The sequence below is a fragment of the Rosa chinensis genome, chromosome 2 (genome assembly GCF_002994745.2).
Source record: "Rosa chinensis cultivar Old Blush chromosome 2, RchiOBHm-V2, whole genome shotgun sequence".
Lineage (NCBI taxonomy): Eukaryota > Viridiplantae > Streptophyta > Magnoliopsida > Rosales > Rosaceae > Rosa > Rosa chinensis.
Window position 1 is genome coordinate 22792615 of NC_037089.1, and position 21940 is coordinate 22814554.

Consider the following 21940-nt stretch of genomic DNA (forward strand, 5'->3'; position numbering starts at 1 on the left):
ATTTGAAAGTTAAAATAACCTATAGCTTGAAGTAAAATCCTGTAACTAGTTTGGGATTGTAAGGGTCAAGCTAAAGAGTGTGAAATTCCCCCCAACATTTATGATTTACCCTCATAATTCTTGAGCAGAATGCAGGTTTCCTGTAAGAACAGACTTCCCTTGTATATATGTTTGAGACTAATAGCAGGAACTAACCAGAGAAAGAAGATAAATGCTGGACCCCAACAACATAAAACTGTCTTAAAATCTAAAAGATGGATAATCTGCAGCTTAAGTTTCAAGTACACACCACAGATGAATTCTTCCGCAGAGTATTTATAAGACTTTGATACAATATAGCCAATGACAATTACGAGAATGTATCTGAGGTACTATAAATGATGCTTACACAACCTCAGTCAATCTCAAGGTACGAATTGATATGAACTTTGCTTTCAAAGCTATGAATAATACATCAATCTCATGGTATTAATTGACAACACAGGAAGTAAAGATGGCACCGAGCACTACAGGGATACGGAAAACTATCCCTAAACCCTCCTGCTAGATGAAGCTGACTTTCATGAAAACTCAGACAATCCCTGCCCCAAAGCTCCAAGGTTCACCCCATTACCAACTAAAATGCTTGTCACCCCCATTTTCGATACCTGTAAATACCATTTGACAACCATATATTTGTCAAAGCCCCCATTTGTATAAATTAATTAACACTAAAAGAAGAACAAACACAAAAATGGTACAATATATACAAACTCATTTCAACCATTCCATGTAAAAGTAGCCTATCCTAGATGAAATCCAGGGCTGTAAAATGGGCTAGTCAAATTTTACCGCATGAATATTCCTATCCTCATCATCAAAGAATAGCATTGAGGTAAAGGGCACCCCCGTTGTTGCATGAATATTCCGAAAATGCTCTGTTTTGTGAGTACTGCTCGAGAAAATCTCCTGTACACACCACACACGTAATAAATAACGGTTAAGACCTGACAAACCAAAATGATCTAACAACATCATTGAAACAAAACTACAAACTCATAAGAAAGATCATAAGTTTTGAGACCTGGGTCACAAAGAAGGAGCTGATGCCCAAAGTTTGAAGGAACGATTTGGCTACATCGGGAGTTGGGGATCTTGAGGCCACGGCCATTGATACTCCCTTTTCTTTGAGAGCATGCAGGATGGGCAAGGCTTGTGGGTACAGATATGGCATGTCATCTTCTTCAAATTCGCAGTAGAAAGGCCAGAGAGTGTAGTCGAGATCGAAGACGACGAGAGAAGGTAAGTCCTGGTTCTGGCTGTGTTGTGTGATTATCTGGACAGCTTTGTTCTTCACCCCCTCGTTGTCGTCTCCCATTTTCTCGGGTTTCTGACTTTTCTTCCTCCTCTCTAATTGATTGGTTAGTTTAATAGTGAAAACTAAAGTAACGCTGAGGTGGTGTAAGCTCACACACAAAGGTCTCCAGTTCGATCTAGGGCAGCAACAGAGAAGAAATTGTTTTTTTTTTTTTTTTCCACCGATTATAGTTCTAGCAGAGAAGCCAAATCCATGCAAAATGGGTAATAGCAGCGCATACATGCCTTTGCCCCCAACTTATTACATAGTGTATTTCTCAACAGCTTCTTGTAGCCAATGAGGGTCAATTTCACAGCAAAACATACTCCCAACCATAGTCAATGCTGACGGGGCTAAAACATGGAGCAATTTGATTGTATTTCTTTCAAACATGTTTCCACTTAACCATCTCTAATTCTGCAGTCACATGTTTGAAATCCTCAATGACAACCCCAATCTCACTCAAGTCAGACTGTCAGAGTCATTAAAAATCTAGAGCCTTCAACACATTCAAAGCACCACCTTCAATCTCAATTTTACTAAAACCCTACTCTTTACAATAAAGCATTCCACACCTCAAAACTGCAACTTCCGTTGCCAACGAATCGAGTGCCCCATCGACAGGAACAACCAAGGCATCTTGCGGTCTTCCAAATTCATCTCGTATTGCTTGCTACACATGTATTACAGCACATGCAACATCAAAATGAAGCTTCACCCAATAAGGAGGACTGGAGGAGGATACTCCATAGAGAAGAAAATTGTTGTTTTATTTTCCACTACTACAGTTACAACTTTTTTTTTTTTTAGTAAGTTGTAATTTTTTTTTCCGAATAATATTACGCTGTGACTTGTAAGTGTTCAGTTAACAAACAGAAACATTTACAAGAATCACACACAATAGCCTCAAGTGCAAAGATATACTCAAATTTTTTATATGGAAAATGTCTCGTGTGTCATCAGTGTGAATGTGAAATGTATATGCCATTGAGAAATTATCAACATTTTGAAAAGAAAAGAAAAAGACAAAAAAAAAACCTCATTTAGGTGTCTTTAATGCTAACCTCCAAAAGATATATTATATGTAAAATATAGTATAAAATTGACATATTAATTCATAAAGAAAAAAATGGTTCAAGCCATACCAGCAAAATCATCGTAGACCAATTTTGATTCAAAATTTTGGTTTGAGCTTTCACAAAAATGACTGATCTCTCAATCACAAAGCATTTCTCTTGGGACCTTAAAGACACATTCCATAAAGCTAAATCTTTAAAGTTTAAAGTCATTACAAACCTTGAACACTAAAGGAAAAATCAGTGCATATTATAAAATCCACCAAGACAAAATGAGGCGGCATCAAATCAACGTAACACGTAACCGATGAGTAAAATAGCGCAACGGTCGTTACAAAATCTAGAGTTTAGAGATGTGGTCACGTGTATCAAATCACATTAGGCTTCCTCGTACACAATCAAAACCCTAGAAAACAAGTGTAAACAATGCTGCAATCAAATTTTTAGAACGGAATCGATTATAATTGGATTCCTAAATTCGGTTGCGTATTATTAGTGACTGATTGTGGCGATTAAAACAGCAATAGCCATTGTCACAAAAAAATAAAAATAAAAATAAAAATAAAAAAATTGCAAGAAAAAGCCAAAAGGTCCTCCAAAAAGTCCACGTGCCCAAAAAACTCATTTTCTATAGAAAACAAACCCAAAACGAATAACACCACCACCGTCGTCGTCTCTTGTTCAATTCCGTCGTAAAGCCTCTGAATTTCGCTTCGTCTTTCCAGGTAATCTTTCAAACCCTAATCAAACCTTCATGCCGGAGCCTCAAAGTCTTGATCTTTTCTATGTTTTTGTTATTGTTTTTGGTGTTTATCACAAGTATATGAACATGTAAATTCAAGAACTGAAACTTGCTAGGGTTTGGGCTGCTGGGGATTAATTAGTGAGGAATAGTTTATCAAGGAACGTAATTGTTAGTAGTTTATGATGCTATTTCATTTTTGTTTGATTGGGATTTTGATTTTTACAAGTTTTGGTGTTTCTGGGTGTGGAGAGATTGATGCATTGAGTAGTACGACTAGGGTTCTATGAGATTGGAATTAGAGGGTGGAATAGTGAGTGAGTGTAAATGCCGCAACAAGCACGAAAGATTGAATGCGTAGGACTATTTTGAGGGAATATGTTCAATGTGATGGGTTGAGTTGTTTATTATGTGTGAATTTATGGCTTTATGCATAGTGAAATTTTGACTATTTGAGCAGTTGGTTGATGTTGCATTTTAAGAGTGTTATTGTGTGTAGCCGTGATGAAATATACTTGAATGTTTCAGAGCTGGTGAGAATCCTTCACTTTGCTGACTCTGGTTCTGTGTTTCTGTGTTGTTGAAGACTGATTGATCGCTTCAGAAATATTCAGTGTTACTTGGCTTTTGAAGGCTAGGTAGTATTGAGTTGCCTTATGATCTGACCTACTCATTGCAATCCAATAATGGTCCTCACTGGTTCGTTGCAGTTATCCCATGGATTGGGACTTTGCAAGAATCAGGGGTACCAGAAACAGTTTAAGGTACAACAAGACTCTTGCTTTTTTTTTTTTTTTTTTTTTTTAACTTTCATATCATTATTATCCAGCAATCGATTTTTGTTAATTCGTAAAGTAATTCATTCTTTACAGAGGGGAATAGGATGGGACAAATTACATCTATCAAGCACTGCCCTTACATCTCGAGTCTTGGTATGATCTGTGCCTGAACACTTTAGATTCTCACCCCTCGTAAATAGTTTGAGTTACTCAAGCATTGCATTGCCAATGACTTGCAGTGATTAAATTTATGGAAGTTCTCAAAATTAGAGACAAAATTTGGAAAGTAATCAAAATTAATACCAAAAGCAGATGGTTTTAAGTGCTATAGAAGGTTTATTATATGATGTATTTCCTATTCATTCTCATCAAGTGGCTAAACTGTAAATCAAAAGTAGAGGTTTGGAATATTTGAATATAATATGGGTGGTACCTTCTTACAAGCTTCCCTTGGAATACTGTCATATTGATGCTCTCAGGCTTTATGGAACTGTAGAGACTCTCAGGAAATATGTTTAGAATTATCTCCTGTTTCCAATACGAGGTCTAAGACCTTGGTCTTGAGTGGATTTTTGAAATCTAATTTTCTATTCAGCAAAACCATTTCTTAAAACTAGAGGGTTTGGCCAGGGTTGCATCTTTTAGAAGCTTGCTCTCTTATTTTATGGATTCTTTGGAGAGTCAGAAAATAATAATGAGATTTATTTTTTCTTTAACAGTTTCAGAAACTGGATTCTTGGAGTATTGGTTTATCAGAGAATGTATACAGGCCCATACATACTGTACCTCACAGATATCATGTGTTTAAGTGCCATTCATCTGTAACATCAGGCCAATCTTTTGGCCAACATGGCTTGAAGACAGCTACCATGGTGTTGAAAAGGTAATTTTTGTCATTTGATTTTCTCTGGACGCAGATATGCATATTCATGCCTTACACTTATGGTTTGTTTGCTTTATAAATTTATACTACAATAATTTATGTTTGACCATGCTATACTTTTTTCTGGCTTTACTTTAGTTTCCTTCCAATGTTTGGTTCTACTTCTTATTTTTATTGTTTTAGTTTCTTTCATAAAAACATTGTTTGGCTTGATTGTATGATAAGGAAACTTAGTTACAGTACCAAAACATGAGAAGATCATCTTTTTATTTTGAAGATTAAGTTGCAAACCTTTTGTCCCATTAATGGTAATAGTATTTGGTGGCCTGGATGAGTTTCAGGAAGGTTATTTTAATGTATCATGTTTGACTCTGTCATTAATATCCTACTCTCCCTACGTATGAGCAACAATAATATTTTTGACCTCTAGTAACAATGGTAGATGACAATAAAACTACTCAGGAATATTAGTCTAGACAAGTTAGAAGGATAACTTGGTGTTTTGGCTTGGTTAATAGTATCTGGAATTCCATGAGATACTTGTATGATCAGTTGGTGCATATACTGTAAATGCAGGTTTTCATGTTTGTCAGTAGTCTATGGTGCCATCTCTAGTGCTCTACTTTTGTGATTTGTGGAGTCTTCTTTTCTAGATATTAATAAACAGTTGTTCTTTTATTATGCAGGTCATATGATGTTTTGCAAGGTTATCCTCTTGTATTCAAATTGGTTCCATCAGTTGGCGTCATTATATTTGCCATATGGGGTCTCGCACCACTTATGCGTCTGAGCAGAAACCTAATCCTTAGTGTATGTTTATCCGCATGTCTGTTCATCATTGTTTATATAGTAATTGTAGTTAAATGCCTTCATTCTGGATTGGGATGTACACTTGATAATATTAACTAGTTTTTTTTTAACCTCCTGCAGAAGAATGATAGCAGCTGGAAAAAGAGTAACACACACTATGTTACGAACTCATATATTCAACCTTTGCTCCTATGGACGGGAGCAATGCTCATTTGCAGGTGTCCTTGTGTTGTAATTTTGTGGTTGTCTCTAAGTTTTATCTTTTCATGAGAAGTATTAAACAGATCCAAAAAACAGCTGCTTTCTCCACCAAAACAATTTTGAAATAATAAAAGTGAGAAAATCTAAAAGTTCTCTAACGAAGAAGGAGTTTTGCCTAAGTTGGATATCTAGTCAAACAACTGTTTTGGAATATTATGGAGAGAAAATTCAACATCATTACAAGTTTGACTAGTTTCTTTGCCTTCAACTATGTAGTCAGCATGATTATAGAAGTGGAACAGTTGTTAATCCTTTCTCACCAACAAAGTTATTTTTCTTCTACTATAACAATGTAAAAATTGTTTCATGGTATTACTGTTTGTACCTCAAAAAGAGAAAATGCAGGTGACTGAAGTTCCCCCAAAACAGAACATTTGGAGACATTTTATAAATGTGGAGCCCATCACCTTTGGAAGTAATGTACTGATCGCAGTGGTTTTTCTTGCAGGGCATTGGATCCAGTTGTTCTACCTACAGAAGCTAGTCAGGTCGTTAAGCAACGGCTTTTGGATTTTATAAGATCGCTGTCAACTGTTCTGTCTTTTGCCTATTGTTTATCAAGGTCAGCCTATTTATGTTTTTCTTCTTTTTTCTTTCTTGAAAATGCTTGACTATAGACTTAAGACAGTCAGGCCACGTGCACAGTCTTTCTATACATGTTAAGAACTGTGTTTCTGATTACCAGTACTCTTCAATGCAATGAAATTAACACTTCTCTAATTCTTTTACGCAGTTTGATCCAACAAACACAGAAATTCTTTATGGAGAGTAACGAGTCCAGTGATACAAGAAATGTAAGTATTAAGTGCTATAAGTATAATCTAAGTTGTTGTTACAATTTTAGACTTGGTAGCTTTGGAGTGTGGACTAATGATTAGAGCCAAGAAAATCAAATAGTTTATCTGTTCATGCACATCTCTTTAAATAAGCTTGACCTCATGTACCATGATCTTATATTTCATCACTGGTCTTTCATTTATGTGCATAACTTGTTGAAGAGGCACTCAAATATCATCAATATGCTTTGTTAATTCCAATAACATCTAAGGTCTAATTATTGTGTATATTAATAGCATTGGCTATAATAAAATTGGATATTCAACATATCAACCTGCCATATGTCTCTCTCTCAAGTGCTTTGTAGTTAATTCTTAGCTCTTTCATTTTGAACAGATGGGTTTCCAATTTGCTGGGAAAGCTGTGTACTCTGCTGTATGGGTTGCTGCTGTTTCGTTATTCATGGAGTTGCTAGGTTTCTCTACCCAAAAATGGCTTACTGCAGGAGGTCTTGGGACAGTCTTATTGACTCTGGCTGGTCGTGAGGTGAAACCCTTTAATTTTGTTCCCCAATTTTCCCTGTTTTCCTTTAAATAGCTTAGTTTGTTTTATTTTGTTGACCCATAATTTCTTCTTCTAAATGTAGATATTTACAAATTTCCTGTCAAGTGCAATGATTCATGCCACCCGCCCTTTTGTTGTGAATGAATGGATTCAAACTAAAATAGAAGGCTATGAAGTATCTGGCACGGTTGAGGTTTGTATTTGAGCACTCCATATTCATTCTTTGATAAAATAGCATCTGAAAAGAAAGGTATTATGCATAATCTTGTTGAAGAGAAAAGATATCAGGCGCGATTTTTTTGGTGAAGATATATTATATTTGTTCACCAATAAATTTACTGTGGTGTTAACAATTTTATTCCATGTTTGCAGATATTTTAAATTACTTTATATAGTAATCTGGGTCTTTTTGTCACATGTAGCATGTAGGTTGGTGGTCACCAACTATTGTAAGAGGTGAAGATCGTGAAGCTGTACACATCCCAAACCATAAGTTCACAGTGAATGTTGTGAGAAATCTCACTCAAAAAACTCATTGGCGTATCAAAACTCACCTTGCCATTAGTCACTTGGATGTCCATAAGATAAATGTAAGGAGTAAGATCTGATTTTTCTATATGTATCATAATCACTGTGTTAAAAAATTCTGACCAGACTAAAGATCATCTGTTTGTATCAATGTGTTCACAAGATTACTGTATGACTTTCAGTAGTATTGAAATTAGTGGTTGACTGGTTGTTGATATCTCTTATATGTGCGCAGAGTATTGTTGCCGACATGCGCAAAGTCTTGTCCAAGAATCCTCAAGTGGAACAGCAGAGGTTGCATAGAAGAGTATTTCTGGAAAACGTTACTCCTGATAATCAAGCTCTCATGGTTAGTGCTAAATATTTTTACGTTCTTACAGAGTTACAGTTTCCACATTTGTAAGTCTCTTCATAGGATCTTTGTCAAGTTTTAACATTTAGTTTCAAGTTAATGTCTGATTTATATCGGAAGGACATTTGGGCCCTGCTGCAGGGTCCAAAATGTACATGTCAGTTTTAAATTGCCAGCAAGATGATGAAGTTAAAAAACTAAGCAACATCATTAAGGAGACATATAAGTGCCGTTTGGGCAAGTGTTTGTTTTTGTTCTTCTTTGTCTTTCTATTTTAAAGTTAATGAGACAGAGAAAATGGAGCCAGCATTGGAGAATGTTGCATCAACATGAGGAGGAAATGAAAGAGGATACATAAACCTAAAAGAAAAAACTATTTACCATTGTTTGTGCCTTTGTGGTTTGTTGTTTAATGGAGCCAATAAATGAGAGAGGATAGAAAAAATGTCTACATTTTCCATGGTTTATATTCTATGAAAATCCTATATGTTTCTCCTCCCTCGAAGATCTATCTTCTCTCTTTCCACTATCATCTTTGTTTTGGTTCTCTATCATTAGTTAAAATGAAAAGAAAAAAACAAAAATGCTACCAAAAAACCAGCTGCAAGCTTTCTTCTTTTCCTTTTTCTTTTGGGAGGGGGGAGGGTTGTAATCTTTGTGCATTAATATTTTGTGCATATTGCAGATCTTGATTTCCTGTTTTGTGAAGACATCACGTCATGAAGAGTATCTCTGTGTCAAGGTAAGGGCTTTTTGGTTCAGAAAATACCAACGGAATGAAGGCTTTAAATAACAATCAGCTAATATCCAAGTAGGCTGATAAAATGTCTAGCTAGTTACTCAAAAAAATAAAACTTTATTTTCAAATATGCATGCTTCACCCGGTTCCGATTTTGCATAGCAACATATAATCCCCAAAATGTTAGAACCCAGATGCATTTAGTTAATGTGACCACATGTACAAAGGTCGGTAGTGAGGCCAAGCATGATTGATTTACTTGCTGCTATAGGATCACTTTGGAGAGATTGCAGCCAGAGTTGTTAGTCCATCAGGGCAGAAACTTCATGTTATAATTGTCCTTTTGACCCCCAACTTATAATTTCTAACATGAACGAGGAGTGGGCATAGATGATATCATCATTACTTAGGAATTATAATCAAAACAAACAATTGTCTTAATTAATGTAGATTGTTTAAAGAGTTTTTACTGTTTTATCATAATTTGTCTCCATGACACCATTGATGGTTAAGCTTACTAGTATTTGAATCTCTGACCAATAGGAAGCTATACTCATGGATCTTCTTAGAGTCATCAGCCATCACAAGGCCCGACTTGCCACACCAATCCGTACAGTGCAGAAAATGTATAGCGATACCGACTTGGACAGTATGCCATTTGCGGACTCAATGTATAGTCGTGGTGGAGTATCACCTAGACGCCCGTTGTTGCTAATTGAACCCTCGTACAAGATAAATGGAGAAGATAAAAAAAAAAGTCGTTCAGTGCAGACCAGTGGAGAGCGAGATGGGAAGGCCACAGTGCGGCCACAACCTGACTCCAAGGTCGATGCTAAAGTTGCTGCAACATCAGTATCTGACTCCAAGACAACACCAACATCTGAAACCAAGGGAGATGCCAGGACGCCAAATTCAATCCCCAAGGACAACCCCACTGCTTCAAAGACAACACCAACATCTGAAACCAAGGGAGATGCCAGGACGCCAAATTCAATCCCCAAGGACAACCCCACTGCTTCAAAGACAACACCAACATCTTCTCCTTCTGATCCCAAAGTAGTTGATAAAGCAACAATCAAGTCAAGGTCGAACTCCAATACAAATTCTAAAGATGCAGAAAAGTCTGATTCTGACTCCAAGGCTGCGGACCCGATATCTAATCATTTGACGGAGAAGATGTCTGGTAGAAAGCAACTGAATAATGCAAGTGGAAATGTAGTTCAGAGCACTTCTAGTAATCCTGCATTTTCCTCATCTGCAAGTGGTGCTGACAAAACGGGTGGATCAATGACATCCCCAGTGAAACAAGAAGGTGAAAAGATGCCAGTTACAGAGCCACCAACAAGAAGACCTGCTCTAGAAGAAAATATAGTCCTTGGTGTTGCCTTGGAGGGCTCAAAGAGAACCCTTCCTATTGAGGAAGGAATGGCTTCCCCTTCATCTCACACTGATGCAAACGATTTGCCTTCTTTCCGGAAAGGAAATTCGTCTTCAAATACTGATAAGGGTAAGAAAAATGATCAAGTTCCAGCTGCACCAGGCACAAGTTCTGATAATGAGTGAATTAGGAAGGATCAGGGGAGGTTGTGGCAGTTGACAATTAAGTCTTTTAGATAGTCACTCCATGAAGCTATCTTCTCAAGACTGCGTTTTACACTGTACATTCACACTGTATTCTTTACTGGTGTTGTCATTGTTAAATGGCGCAGCATTTGTTGGCCTTTTTCATCGAGCCACCAACATACCAAAAAGAAATACAAGCCTGTTGAATATGAAGTAGGGCCATTTGAGGCCATTTGAGGCAGATCTGCGTGGTTTATATGATTGCAAAGATGCTTATACATGGCCTCGATGCAAATTATAGTGCATGTTCAACTATAGGCAATGTTTGCTTTCAACCGAAAATCAGCTGAATTGTATGCTTGAAAATGCTACATACATATGATTCCAATTGGAGTAAAGATGTTTCTATGTATAGAAGTAATCGTGCATAAACCAGTAATATTCAAACACAATGACAAGTACAACCCCCCTTGTACGCTATTTTTTACCTAATAGGCTAATACCATCCACAGAACACCTATTGCACCTATTGAAAATAATTCCTATACTGAGTAACAGAAATGGGGATTGCTTTATTTACCAATACTACAAGATACTATTGTGGTGATACAATAATCGGATACAGAGGGTAGCCTCCTTCTGTCCTTCAATATCACAATAATCTCTTCTCATGCTTGGCACATGCAGTCCGGGGCAGGATAAGTGTATATCGACTGCTTAGGCTTTCTGAACCTGATCTGTCCTTGTCTGTTTTCATGGCCTTCTACTACTGATTGCTGGAAATCTGACCAAGTAATGCTTTTGTTAAGGAAGAGTTGACCCAATAAACCCATGCTTGGCCTAATCGTCTTCAAGTTCTCGTAAGTTCGATGCCCTACCTGTTGACACCACAAATTTGTTGCCTCAAAATTTCAATAGAACTAGTGCAAAAAAAAGTCTATGCTGCACCATATTCATGTGAAAGCGAAGATCTTATAATTATCAAAATTTTCTGAAGTGGAGAGTTTTGACTATTCAGAACATAATACAACTCACCAAGTAAAAAGTTAATCACCAATTACCCTTTTTCATTTTTGTTTTCAATAGACTCGGTAACTAAATGATGAAAATGTCTTCCGTATGTGAAAAATGTCCCAAGACTAGCTAAATATGTTCCCATCTATTCCTGTACTGTTCATATATTCGAGGTTGAAATTGTTCCTTTACCCCCGCCCCGGTGAGTCATTAATCAAAGATGTCCCATGAACTCCACTATGGACATGCTTGATCCATTATATTGATGTTGTCGGCAGCCCAAAGTATAAAGCAACATACTATGACCCTCTTCGACTTCTTAAGTAGTTTTGTCTAGAAATTGAAATGGGAGTCTTACCAATGCATTGTGCATGTTTCCTGGAGAAGCAGAAACAAAGATGTCACTGTGCATGCTGACGTAGTAATCAAGTGCAGCTAACAGAGAAGCCTTCCCTTTAATTTGGGCACGTTCTTCTGAAGAAGCAAGGCTCTTTTTTTCTTCCATCAGTGGAAACAAGTGTCGCAAATTTGCAATCCTAGCTTCCCCTCCGTATACCTGGAAAATGGAATGACTTCTAGAAATAAATTCTGGGAACCAGGGAACATTAAATTTGAACTTCCAATTGACAATCACTAATCACTTTAGGCTGGGCATTAGCTATGAATTCAAAAAAAGGAACACTGTGAACCTTGTGGGAAGCAAGATAGAGACGAGTACTGTTGTCAAATCCCAGTGCAGCAAGCACCAACCCAATCTCTTCTGGAGTCAATGGACAACGACCCTGACTCCTCAACTCTTTGTCGGTGAATTGGGAGTTAAGAACCCTTCCCTGCCAAAGCACTTGCCTGTATTTGGCCAGAGCCAGCTTTTCAGCTTTTCCACCACCAAAATCACAAGCTGAATGAGCTGCCATATCCTGCGGAATGACAAGATATATAGTTGAGCATACGACTCAAAACTTGGCTACCAGAAGGGCAGGTACTGGTAAATTCTGAATACATAACTATTAAAGTTGGAATAGTAATTTAAATTTCAATGTAGCTATAGTATTTAATGTTCTAAAACTCATTCATTGTGTGTGCCAGACATAAACATTGCAGGTCTGACATGTTTAGTTCAAACAAAGCAGCTCCTCAAGCAAATTATGTCTTAAGTTTCTCTGTAGCTTGCAAACTAGAGGCCGTATAATAGAAGAGGAACCGAAAAAAAAGGAAAGCAGACTAATCAAATGGATAAGCATCAAGCATACCTTATCAAATCGTAGATGTAGAACAACAAATTTGCCCGCCCCTTGTTTGCCTTTCACATTAGGCATCTCCAGCAAGTGATTGGTGCCGATTGCTCCACTTTTGCTAGAAGGATATCGAAGGCGGCTGATAAGAGCATCCCCAAGTGCTCTTATATGTGGGACAAAACTTAATGCTTGAAAATTCACCTTACAGCGTAGCCGCTGGATGTCCATAGGCAAGGTATCAAATGTCAGCCGATGAGAGAAAGGGGCAATTGCTGCAATTCCGTAGCTGGAGACCACAAATAATTCATATTAAATGATTAAATCTCAAATTGGAAGCCATAACTGTGCATTTTCTACACCTACTCAGACTAAGGGGGACGAAAAACAACCATGTAAAAATTAAAGGTCATTAAAGCCCCTCAGAGCCACACAAGTTATGAGCTTATAGCCTTATAATGATTTTCACCAAGTAGAATTACCTAAAGTTAATTTCCTTTTCTTGATGGAAAAACAAAACAAAGCAAGAAGAAAACAAACAGAAGGTCATAATTTGCACTGACGAATAGGGGAAATGGCATTTGCCAAAACTGATATTAGGCATTTGAAATATCACATGAACAATGCTCTATCCTCAAAATCAATTTGCTGCTTTTGAGGCATACCCGGAAACCAAAAACCATGTTTTCATTGATGGACAGCTTTATTCTCACCTAAATAATTAATGACCCTTGCGTTAGAAAACTGTAATATAAATGAACAGATTCAGGTAACCACTAACCTCTGAAGTACAGGCAATACATTCTCCAGATACCAGTTGGCTGAAGCATGAACAGGTGCTGTCTTAACTCTCGTAGCTCGGATGGCTGTTGCATAGTACTCCCTTGTGCTCCAGGAGAAGTCCGAAGGTAGCTCTTTAACTATGGATATATCATCCTTCAATACATTAATGAAATGATCAACATCAAATATATCCATGAAGGAGCTGCAGAGGAAGATTAAAAAAAGAAAAAAACCAATATCAGAATAACTCAGAACTCAAGAGGTAAGCAACAATTATAACCAATGGAAAGATAAACCAACTTTTGGCTCTACAAGTACCTTGAATCTCGCCAAACAGGATTCACTTCAAGGTATGGAATCACAAGAGTTGCATTCAGTATTTTAGCAACAGCGACTGCATCACATATCTACAAACACAGCAGTGTTAAAAAGTTAACGCAGACTTCATATAATGTTGAAGAACACAAGACAAGATTGAAAATTATAAACAAGACTAAATATGGTGATACTAGACACTTTTCTGCAACTAGACACTTTTAATACCTACCCCCATCCTCTGCTGGTTCAGCCCTCCATCGAGAAATACTTGAATGAATCCCTCAGATTTCTCTGGTAATGCTGCATGAGATAAAGAATCAATTGAGGAAAAGTAACACTGACAAGATCAAAACACAGTACCTATCAGTAATAATACTTCACAAAGAATACATGTGTAAACAAAGTACCAGTGTTCTCTGTAAAATACTCACAAGGGGCAATTGATGGTTCTATGCAAGGTTTCCAGGCTTGGTTGGCCAATGGTGTCCACAACTCTGACAGTTCTTCTTCTGACTAGACAACCGAAAGATTTTGTTTTCAAACAAAAATGTACTGCCTACAAATCAGTTAAGCTATTGAACAAACACGTGTGCTACTCAATCAACTCTTACTCACAGTTTGGCGTTGTAAAGCACTCCTAAGAAGGCGTTGGTGCCTAGATTTTGGAACATTCCCTTCCTGTGCATTCGACTTCACCATCACATTCCATTCCTGCAAATTATGCTCTATTTATTTGATGCTGATTTTTAAATAGGTGGAAATGCACTTATAAATCACTGAAATGGCACACCTATGTACTTGGACAAAAGTCACCTAACACATGATGGCACAGCATTAATTTGAAAAAAAAAAAAAGAATATTGGCAGAAATTATACAGTGTTAAGTTTAAAGTCCAACTTAAAATGTAAAGGAAATGTGTTTCTTGGCACCCTTTTCCATCTTTTGCTCATCAACTCATTCTCAAATTTTCTTCTCTCTCTCTCTCTCTCTCTTTTTTTTCCTTTTTTGTTAGCGCATTATATTTTCTGGTTTCTGATAACATAAAACCCAAGGTTTTGAGTTCCTAACCAAATACCAAAAGTCACAGAGAAGTCCGGCAATAATCTATGATCCTCAGTTCGTTGGTGCACGTAATGACTATTGAAAAGCCACTAAACAAATCAAAGCTAAAAGCTATATGAAATCCAGTCCACTCTTCAAGCTAGTCGAAGGAGCTACCATAATTAGACTAAGTTTCTTTACTAAATTTTCATTTGAATTTCTCAAAGCCCCAGCCACCCATCATCTGTATAATCATTTCCCATCAAGGGAAATATACTGCTCATGACTTCCTATTGCCATTTCAGAACTAGGAAAGAGCTCCCATTCTATATTTGACCACAATATAACTTTATAACTACATTCACCAAAACTGCTTCAAAGGGCTACACAATCCAGAGACAGAATATATCCTAAAGGCTCCTTCTTTCCAGACATAAGAACAAAGCCAGACATTAATAAAGCCACATAATTTTCCGTAATGCAAAATTTTCCCTCAAAATAAGAAACTGGAAAACCTCATATCTAGTCAGAATAAGCAGAACAAAGCTAGATACAAATAAAGCCACATTCATTTCAGCAATGCAACATTTTCCCTCAAATGGAAAACCTCATTTCTGGTCCAAATAAGCAGATGAAGCTAAAACTATATCCTTGGAAAAAATAATAATAATAATAATAATTAATTAACTACCAAGAAAGTGTGAACCATACCGAGAGCATTGAAGGTGAAGCGTGACCAAAAGGGCTGAACAAACTGGGCAAGAAAATGGGAAAGAGCAGCAGCAAAAGAGCACCAAGTGCTCCTCCTCTAGGAGACTGGTACTCATTCTGGTACTGAAGCTTCAACCCCATTTTCCAGCACACCAAAAATGGGTTCTTGAACCTTGAAACTGATCTGCAACTTCAAACTCAAAGATGGGTTCTTGAAAGATGGGTTCTTTGAAGATGGGTTTTGCTTGGCAGAGAAAACAACAAAAAACCCAGAAGAAGTAAGAGAAAACAACAAGAAGGAGCAGGGGCCTCAAGAGTAAGCCATCTGTATCCAAAATGATAAAGAAGTAAAAGAGAGAGGAGGGTAGGGAGAGAGAGTAAAGGCACTTTAAGATGGACACCTGGCCTCTTCTCTCTGTATTCATTATGGGAACTGTGTCACTTGCAGGAAAGCACAGGTGGGTAAATGTGAGAATTAAAGATTGTGTTGTGTTACATGAAAAAAGGTGAACAAGAAACAAACACAGTGGTTGTACTAGAGCCCCGTTTACGTTTTTTAACAGACTTCAACATCAAAACAGTGGAGCTTGAGCGGTTTAGCATATGAGGTTTTGGACCGTTAGGCTGTTGAGGGGGTGATGGTGAGGTCCTGTGCTTTATTGGAGTGTGGTGTAGCACCGACACTTACTTTCATGGAATTGGGAATTTTGGGTGTGTGCGGTGGGTGAAAAATAAGAACGTTAAAGACTTAAAGGAGTCATCATCATGTGTGACTCTGGAGTCAAGAAAAAGGCTTTTGTGGGTCACATGATTTGTTCTGTTCTATGCGCCTTCAATTATTATATCAAAGTTAAGATTCTTGTTGTTTGCTAAAATTCTCCTTTCGATTTGGCCTGAAAAGGATTGTTGGCGTTAATCTTATTCTCGTTGTTTGCTAAATCTTACCCATAAAAGGTGCTAAATGGCTTGGATTGGTTAGAGTGTTGTCTTAATTATGATTGATTAGAGGATGGAGTTGAGGGAAGTGTGGGGTGTTTTTTTTTTTTTTTGATAAAATGTGGATATTGATCTATTAAGAGATAATGATGTAAGATTGAGTGAGAATAGCAAATTCTAAAGTAAACTAAACATAACATTACCATGAGATGAAGCTAAAAAATACCATACTAGGAAGGCTTTGAATACAATCAAAAATTGACCCTAATTTATTTATTTTTCAAAAACGAAAATTTTTTTATAGGGGATGCACCCACTAGAAATCTCCTCTGCAATGGGAGGAACAGCTGCCACAAAGGTCCTAACAGCACGTTTCTTCCCTGGCTTCCAAATCTCAACCTGCATTGAAAGTTTACGGGACTATAAGCCTTCAGTTTTGGGTTTGTCCTTTCAACCATGGGGTCGTCCTATCTTACCCTTCTTAGCTGCAGACACCTGTGACACACCATCCTTATGCTTTAGAGCCAAAATGGCTCAAAATCCGATTGAACAGGTAGCATGGCAACAGGTGCAGCTTGACATGTGTGCTTGCTATAGGTCACCAAGGCTAGAGAGGCTCCATTTTGGAAATTACAATTTAGTTTAGGAACTCATAAAAGCATTTGGTAAGACTTTTTTTCTTTAAAAAAATCGTGGTGCTTGTCTAATCCATTTTGTTTATACCACATGTGTATAGAGCGCAAACACCAAAAATACATGGCTCAATAGCCACCAGAGACCGCCTCTCTACCAGCCTAAAGTATGCGGAGCTCCCTACATGGAGTAAGATGAGTCGCCAGTGCCCATGTCTGCAGGAGCCACCCTTGGTGGCCGGCAAGATATGGATGCAGAACAACACCCAGACTGGTCGCAAGGCCTTCAGCATATGAGAGAACACACTCCCACATCAAAATATATTTGGGCACACAACCCCAAGGTCTCCTATAGAAGGGAGAAACACTTCCCAATCAAGTAAGTTTACTATTCCACTCTGTACCATGGCCCTGTCCTTATCTTACACAGATACTAACTTAGGCATTGGAGGGTTATAGGCAGGTAACCCCGATCTCTCCCTAACCTATTTTTGTCTTGGTAGGTCTGGAAGACCTCATCCTATTATTATGTAGGTAGCCACTCCGGATATCAGCAGAAACATTTGGTGCTAGAAGGAGCTCTTCCGATGGTGCCACTAGCTTACCACGTTGGCAGACGATAGCGAGAACAACACGGCAGGTCGAACCCTCGACTTCTTTTCTCCCGGGAACCCGAGTTCAACATCAATTGACAGCTCCAGGAGGCTTATCGCTGACCCGGCGGTAGCCTATAAGCTCATGTGGAAAGATAAAGTAGAACTAAGGGAGCAGGCATCCCAAAAGCACACGGCACACCTTGCTGCTTAGAGAAGGTTCGTTGAGTTGGAAGCGGAGAATCAATTACTATAAGCCACCTTACAACTAAGGATAGACCAGAACTTAGCTCTCAATCGGGCGATAGTAAGCATACCCTTCCCCACTCTGCCAAGAGTACACACCCTCGATAATAAGATCCATGCCCCCGAAAGCACCCACTCCTCCAGGTGGGACAATAGTTGACTCTACTAATGTGATGTCCACTCCCTCCACCTTGATTGTCACTCCTAAAGGGACAGCAGGGGAGGTATCGAACATCATATACATGAACATGTCCTTATTCCCAGAACGTCTGCGACACCTACCACCACCTCTAGAACCCAACCTCATTACAAGAACCATAGGCACCTCTTCTAGAAGTGCCCAAGAACAAGTCTCGGATCTCAACACAAGACTAGTGATAAAGATGAGCTAAACAACAGGACTCCAGTCTCGAATTGAGATGGCCGAGAATAGGGCTTCCTGGTGCCCATTATCGGCAAGATTCGAGGAGAAGTCGGGGCCCTTCACTCCCCAGATCCAGGCAGAAAAACTACCCCGTGGATCTAAACCATTCAAGATGGACAGATACAATGGTGAGACAGATCCATACCATCACCTAGAAATCTTTAGGTCTCAGCTTAACAGGAAGCACTACATGGACGTCATTGCATGTCACGCTTTTGAAGAGATGTTATCAGATGAAGTCTTCCTCGTCCTCGCCCATCTTCGTCTCTATCCACATCTGGTGGTGACAGGACCCGCCCCAGATTTCACCTTGAAATCCAAAGTGGCCCTGCGGAGACCACCTTAGAAGAAATTCTACCAAAAATTTGGCAGAACTTCCTCTAAAAGTGGACTACCCAAATTCCTGTAGAAAGACATATACACTTCTAAAATAATCTACCCTTATTCTTCTGGAGCCACCCTGCTCCCTAAATCACAACATCTCCTATTTCACAAAACAATTCTGAACTTAAGAATATTAATCTCATGGGTTATCAGAGCAATCTAATACACAGGACGTACAAGAGGATAGAATACAAGATAAATGACCGATACTTTATAATGCGGAAGCTATGACAGCTATGCCTCAACCCCATGTACGCTCGACCTTAAGCTAAACTGGCCTGTAAACTAAGCATTTGAAACAGAAGGCCTAGGGGAAAAACATTTGAAAATCGTTAGAGTGAGTGGATGAAAAATAAGTACTTTTGAATGAACAAGTGAAACTTAATGCTTTCCCAAGTTATTTTCTAAAACCTCGCATGCAGTAAAAATCTTAGAAACACTCTTAGTCATCATCTTTATTGAAATCTCAATTATGTAATGTCGATCATCTCGAAATTTCTTTAAATTCTCAAATACATAATGATATTCCAACATCTCGTTAAATTAGTCATATCTCAAATCACATCTCAAAATAAACGATGACTAAAAGGGACTGCCGATTAGTCATCTCATGCCACCTGGAGGGGACTGCCGACCAGTGACACATCGGAGGGGACTGCCGACCGGACGAGGAGGTAATGGTTAGAGGGGACTGCCGACTAACCATAGGTAGTTAGAGGGGATTGCCGACTAACTCCTCTTTAAATTCTCAAATCTCTCAAATACATAATGATATTCCAACATCTCGTTAAATTAGTCATATCTCAAAATAAACGATGACTAAAAGGGACTGCCGATTAGTCATCTCATACCACCTGGAGGGGACTGCCGACCAGTGACGCATTAGAGGGGACTGTCGACTGGAAGAAGAGTTAATGGTTAGAGGGGACTGCCGACTAACTACCTCATGCCATCTGGAGGGGACTGCCGACCAAATGAAACATCGGAGGGGACTGCCGACCGTAATATTCTGGAAGGGACTGCAGACCAGAATATTGTCTGGAGGGGACTGCCGACCAGACTTACCTGGAAGGGACTGCCGACCAGGTAATGCATGCATGCGCTAACTTATTTACCTCCTCAATAAACTGGAATCAATCTCTTTCGAATCATTGCTTTCGAAAAGAAACTCGGTATTACTTCAATAAATCATCAATAATTCACCGAAAGCATAACTTAAGAATATCTCGATAACTCAATGCCAAAGCTCAATGTCTCAATAAATCCTCGAAAGCATAAATCCTCGGTAAATCAATAAATGCTTTCGGAAAGAATCTCAATATAACTTCAAAGCTGATAATTGCGGAGCTCAAAACTCAATGTCTCAATAAATCCTCGGTAAATCAATAAATGCTTTCAGAAAGAATCTCAATATAACTTCAAAGCTGATAATTGCGGAGCCCAAAACTCAAGAAATCTCGATAATTCCATCGTGCTCTAATATTTGATAAATCATTCATATTCATATATCATCATATAAATCGATAATCAAAATCAATGTCTCATAGTATTTTCTTAATCAGTCAGTTCCCGAAAATCATTTCCCAACTCAATAACTCATAAATAAATATCTCGAAAATCTACTAACAGCCCTCGGGAAGGAATTTCAATACTAATCTTGTAATTCATAAATAAATCTCAATATATCAAAGCTCAAAAAAACCATAAAACTCAATAATTCAAATCATAAATTAAATCTCAATTGGAAAATAATAATAATACTGCATGCACAATTTATGTAAAATAAATGTCCACTCACAGTACTATTTAGGGGACCACGCAACCGGTTTTCTACTTCGAGCAGTAGCTCAGCACATCGCCCTGTACACAATTATAATTCGTGAATAACAATCCGGAAATTAAATACGATTCCCACATCAAATCCTCATAAATCAACATTTCCATTTCTTATCCGATTTAACCAAAACTTCATCATTTGCACCAATTCTTTACTTGAAAGTTTCTAGGGCAGAACTGAGAGAAATCCGACGGTAGGATTCTCGTAAATCGATAATCGATAATCGAAATTCTAAATTTTCAGAAATTCATAACCGATTCAAAACTCCTCCAATCTTCACCAAACTTCATATACAACCTCTACAACAATTATAGGATTTTATAGGCTGAAAATTGAAATAAGAAAATAGCCCTACGCGCCTCCACCCTCCACCTACAATGGCGGCGCGTGGGGGTTTCAGCACCACTGGCCACCACCTCCGATGGGTACCAAATTTCATGTACAACACCGTCTCAACATTTCCAACAACTTTATTAACTGTAGCAAAGTTTGAAAATACCTCTAAGTGGCCGAACAATTAAGCAATCCGAAGTACAGTGAAATTTTCCAATTATGCTTTCTTCCTCCATGCTTCAATTCTCGGCAAAAGCTTTGGGGAGGATGATCTACGTCTCAAGTCGCTTCTGATCGGCCAAGTTTGGCCGGTTTTGGTGGCCGGAATATGAGAACTCGGTGTTGACCCATTTTGCTACAATAAACTTTAAGGTCGTGTTCCTCATTTTCCGGCCACGGCACGGTGTTCCACCACCGCAGGCGAGTCGACGAAAGGGAGAGGAAGCGAATGGTGGCCACGGCTCGTCCCCAGGTGGTCAGACGACGGAGTTGCAGAGGTGAGCCGAAGAGAGAGAAAGAGAGAACCACGGGAGGGAGGAGAGAGAGAGAGAAAGGGGAGTTACCCACTTGGTAGATTCTGATCTACTATAGTAACTTTCCATATATATAGGAAATTACCATGAACAATAACTTTACCTTTTTGCTTATACCATTCACATATGAACTCCGATTTTTACGAACCACATATGCACGCGCTCTGTTTAACATCCTCTACGACTTTCATGAAGAAAATTTTCTCAAATTTTGACCCGAACAAAAAGTCAACTTTTAGGGCCCCCCCAAAAATATCAAAACGGAGCCGAAAAGTAAATGTAAATGTCGTTTACCGATCGAAAGACTCGTAAACTGATAAATTTTGGTTCGGGACGTTACATCTGGGTCATGCATCCCATGACCCTGTTGGCTTTGATTCGACTTGAATCAGGAACGGCGGGAGGAGGTAGGGGTAGTGCAGCAGCCGCTTGATACGGTCAATCAGACAAAGCTAGGTCGGCGGTGGTGGTAATGGGAGAAAAGGAGAGGGTGGCAGCGGAGCAGGAGAAGG

At 38.6% G+C, this 21940-nt stretch overlaps 3 protein-coding genes across 8 annotated transcripts; 1 reads left to right on the forward strand and 2 right to left on the reverse strand.

Moving 5' to 3' along the window:
* Positions 1 to 236: 236 nt before the first annotated feature.
* Positions 237 to 1401, reverse strand: LOC112189799 (magnesium-dependent phosphatase 1). The gene is made up of 3 exons (XM_024329151.2): positions 1064 to 1401; positions 832 to 948; positions 237 to 647 (listed from the first exon to the last, which is right to left on the reverse strand). The coding sequence occupies exons 1-3, from the start codon at positions 1355 to 1357 to the stop codon at positions 561 to 563; spliced, it is 498 nt and encodes a 165-aa protein (XP_024184919.1). The 5' UTR covers positions 1358 to 1401; the 3' UTR covers positions 237 to 560.
* A 1589-nt stretch (positions 1402 to 2990) lies between these two features.
* LOC112190898 (mechanosensitive ion channel protein 2, chloroplastic) lies at positions 2991 to 10623 on the forward strand. 6 transcript variants are annotated; one of them, XM_024330408.2, is made up of 15 exons: positions 2992 to 3137; positions 3683 to 3918; positions 4027 to 4086; positions 4653 to 4816; positions 5503 to 5626; positions 5747 to 5844; positions 6336 to 6449; positions 6621 to 6681; positions 7061 to 7210; positions 7311 to 7421; positions 7651 to 7818; positions 7992 to 8105; positions 8794 to 8850; positions 9391 to 9803; positions 9882 to 10623. In XM_024330408.2, exons 2-15 carry the CDS (start codon positions 3841 to 3843, stop codon positions 10408 to 10410), a joined length of 2241 nt encoding a protein of 746 aa, XP_024186176.1. In that variant the 5' UTR covers positions 2992 to 3137; positions 3683 to 3840; the 3' UTR covers positions 10411 to 10623. The 6 variants fall into 6 exon arrangements, with proteins under 6 accessions (XP_024186174.1, XP_024186176.1, XP_024186179.1 ...); XM_024330411.2 differs by having other exon boundaries at positions 9391 to 9792; positions 9883 to 10623; XM_040513911.1 differs by having other exon boundaries at positions 9391 to 10446; positions 10510 to 10525.
* A 175-nt stretch (positions 10624 to 10798) lies between these two features.
* LOC112190899 (O-fucosyltransferase 39) lies at positions 10799 to 15946 on the reverse strand. The gene is made up of 10 exons (XM_024330412.2): positions 15511 to 15946; positions 14373 to 14468; positions 14189 to 14270; positions 13987 to 14057; positions 13758 to 13846; positions 13438 to 13641; positions 12675 to 12945; positions 12114 to 12341; positions 11783 to 11980; positions 10799 to 11288 (listed from the first exon to the last, which is right to left on the reverse strand). Exons 1-10 carry the CDS (start codon positions 15649 to 15651, stop codon positions 11079 to 11081), a joined length of 1590 nt encoding a protein of 529 aa, XP_024186180.1. The 5' UTR covers positions 15652 to 15946; the 3' UTR covers positions 10799 to 11078.
* Between the last annotated feature and the right edge of the window lie 5994 nt (positions 15947 to 21940).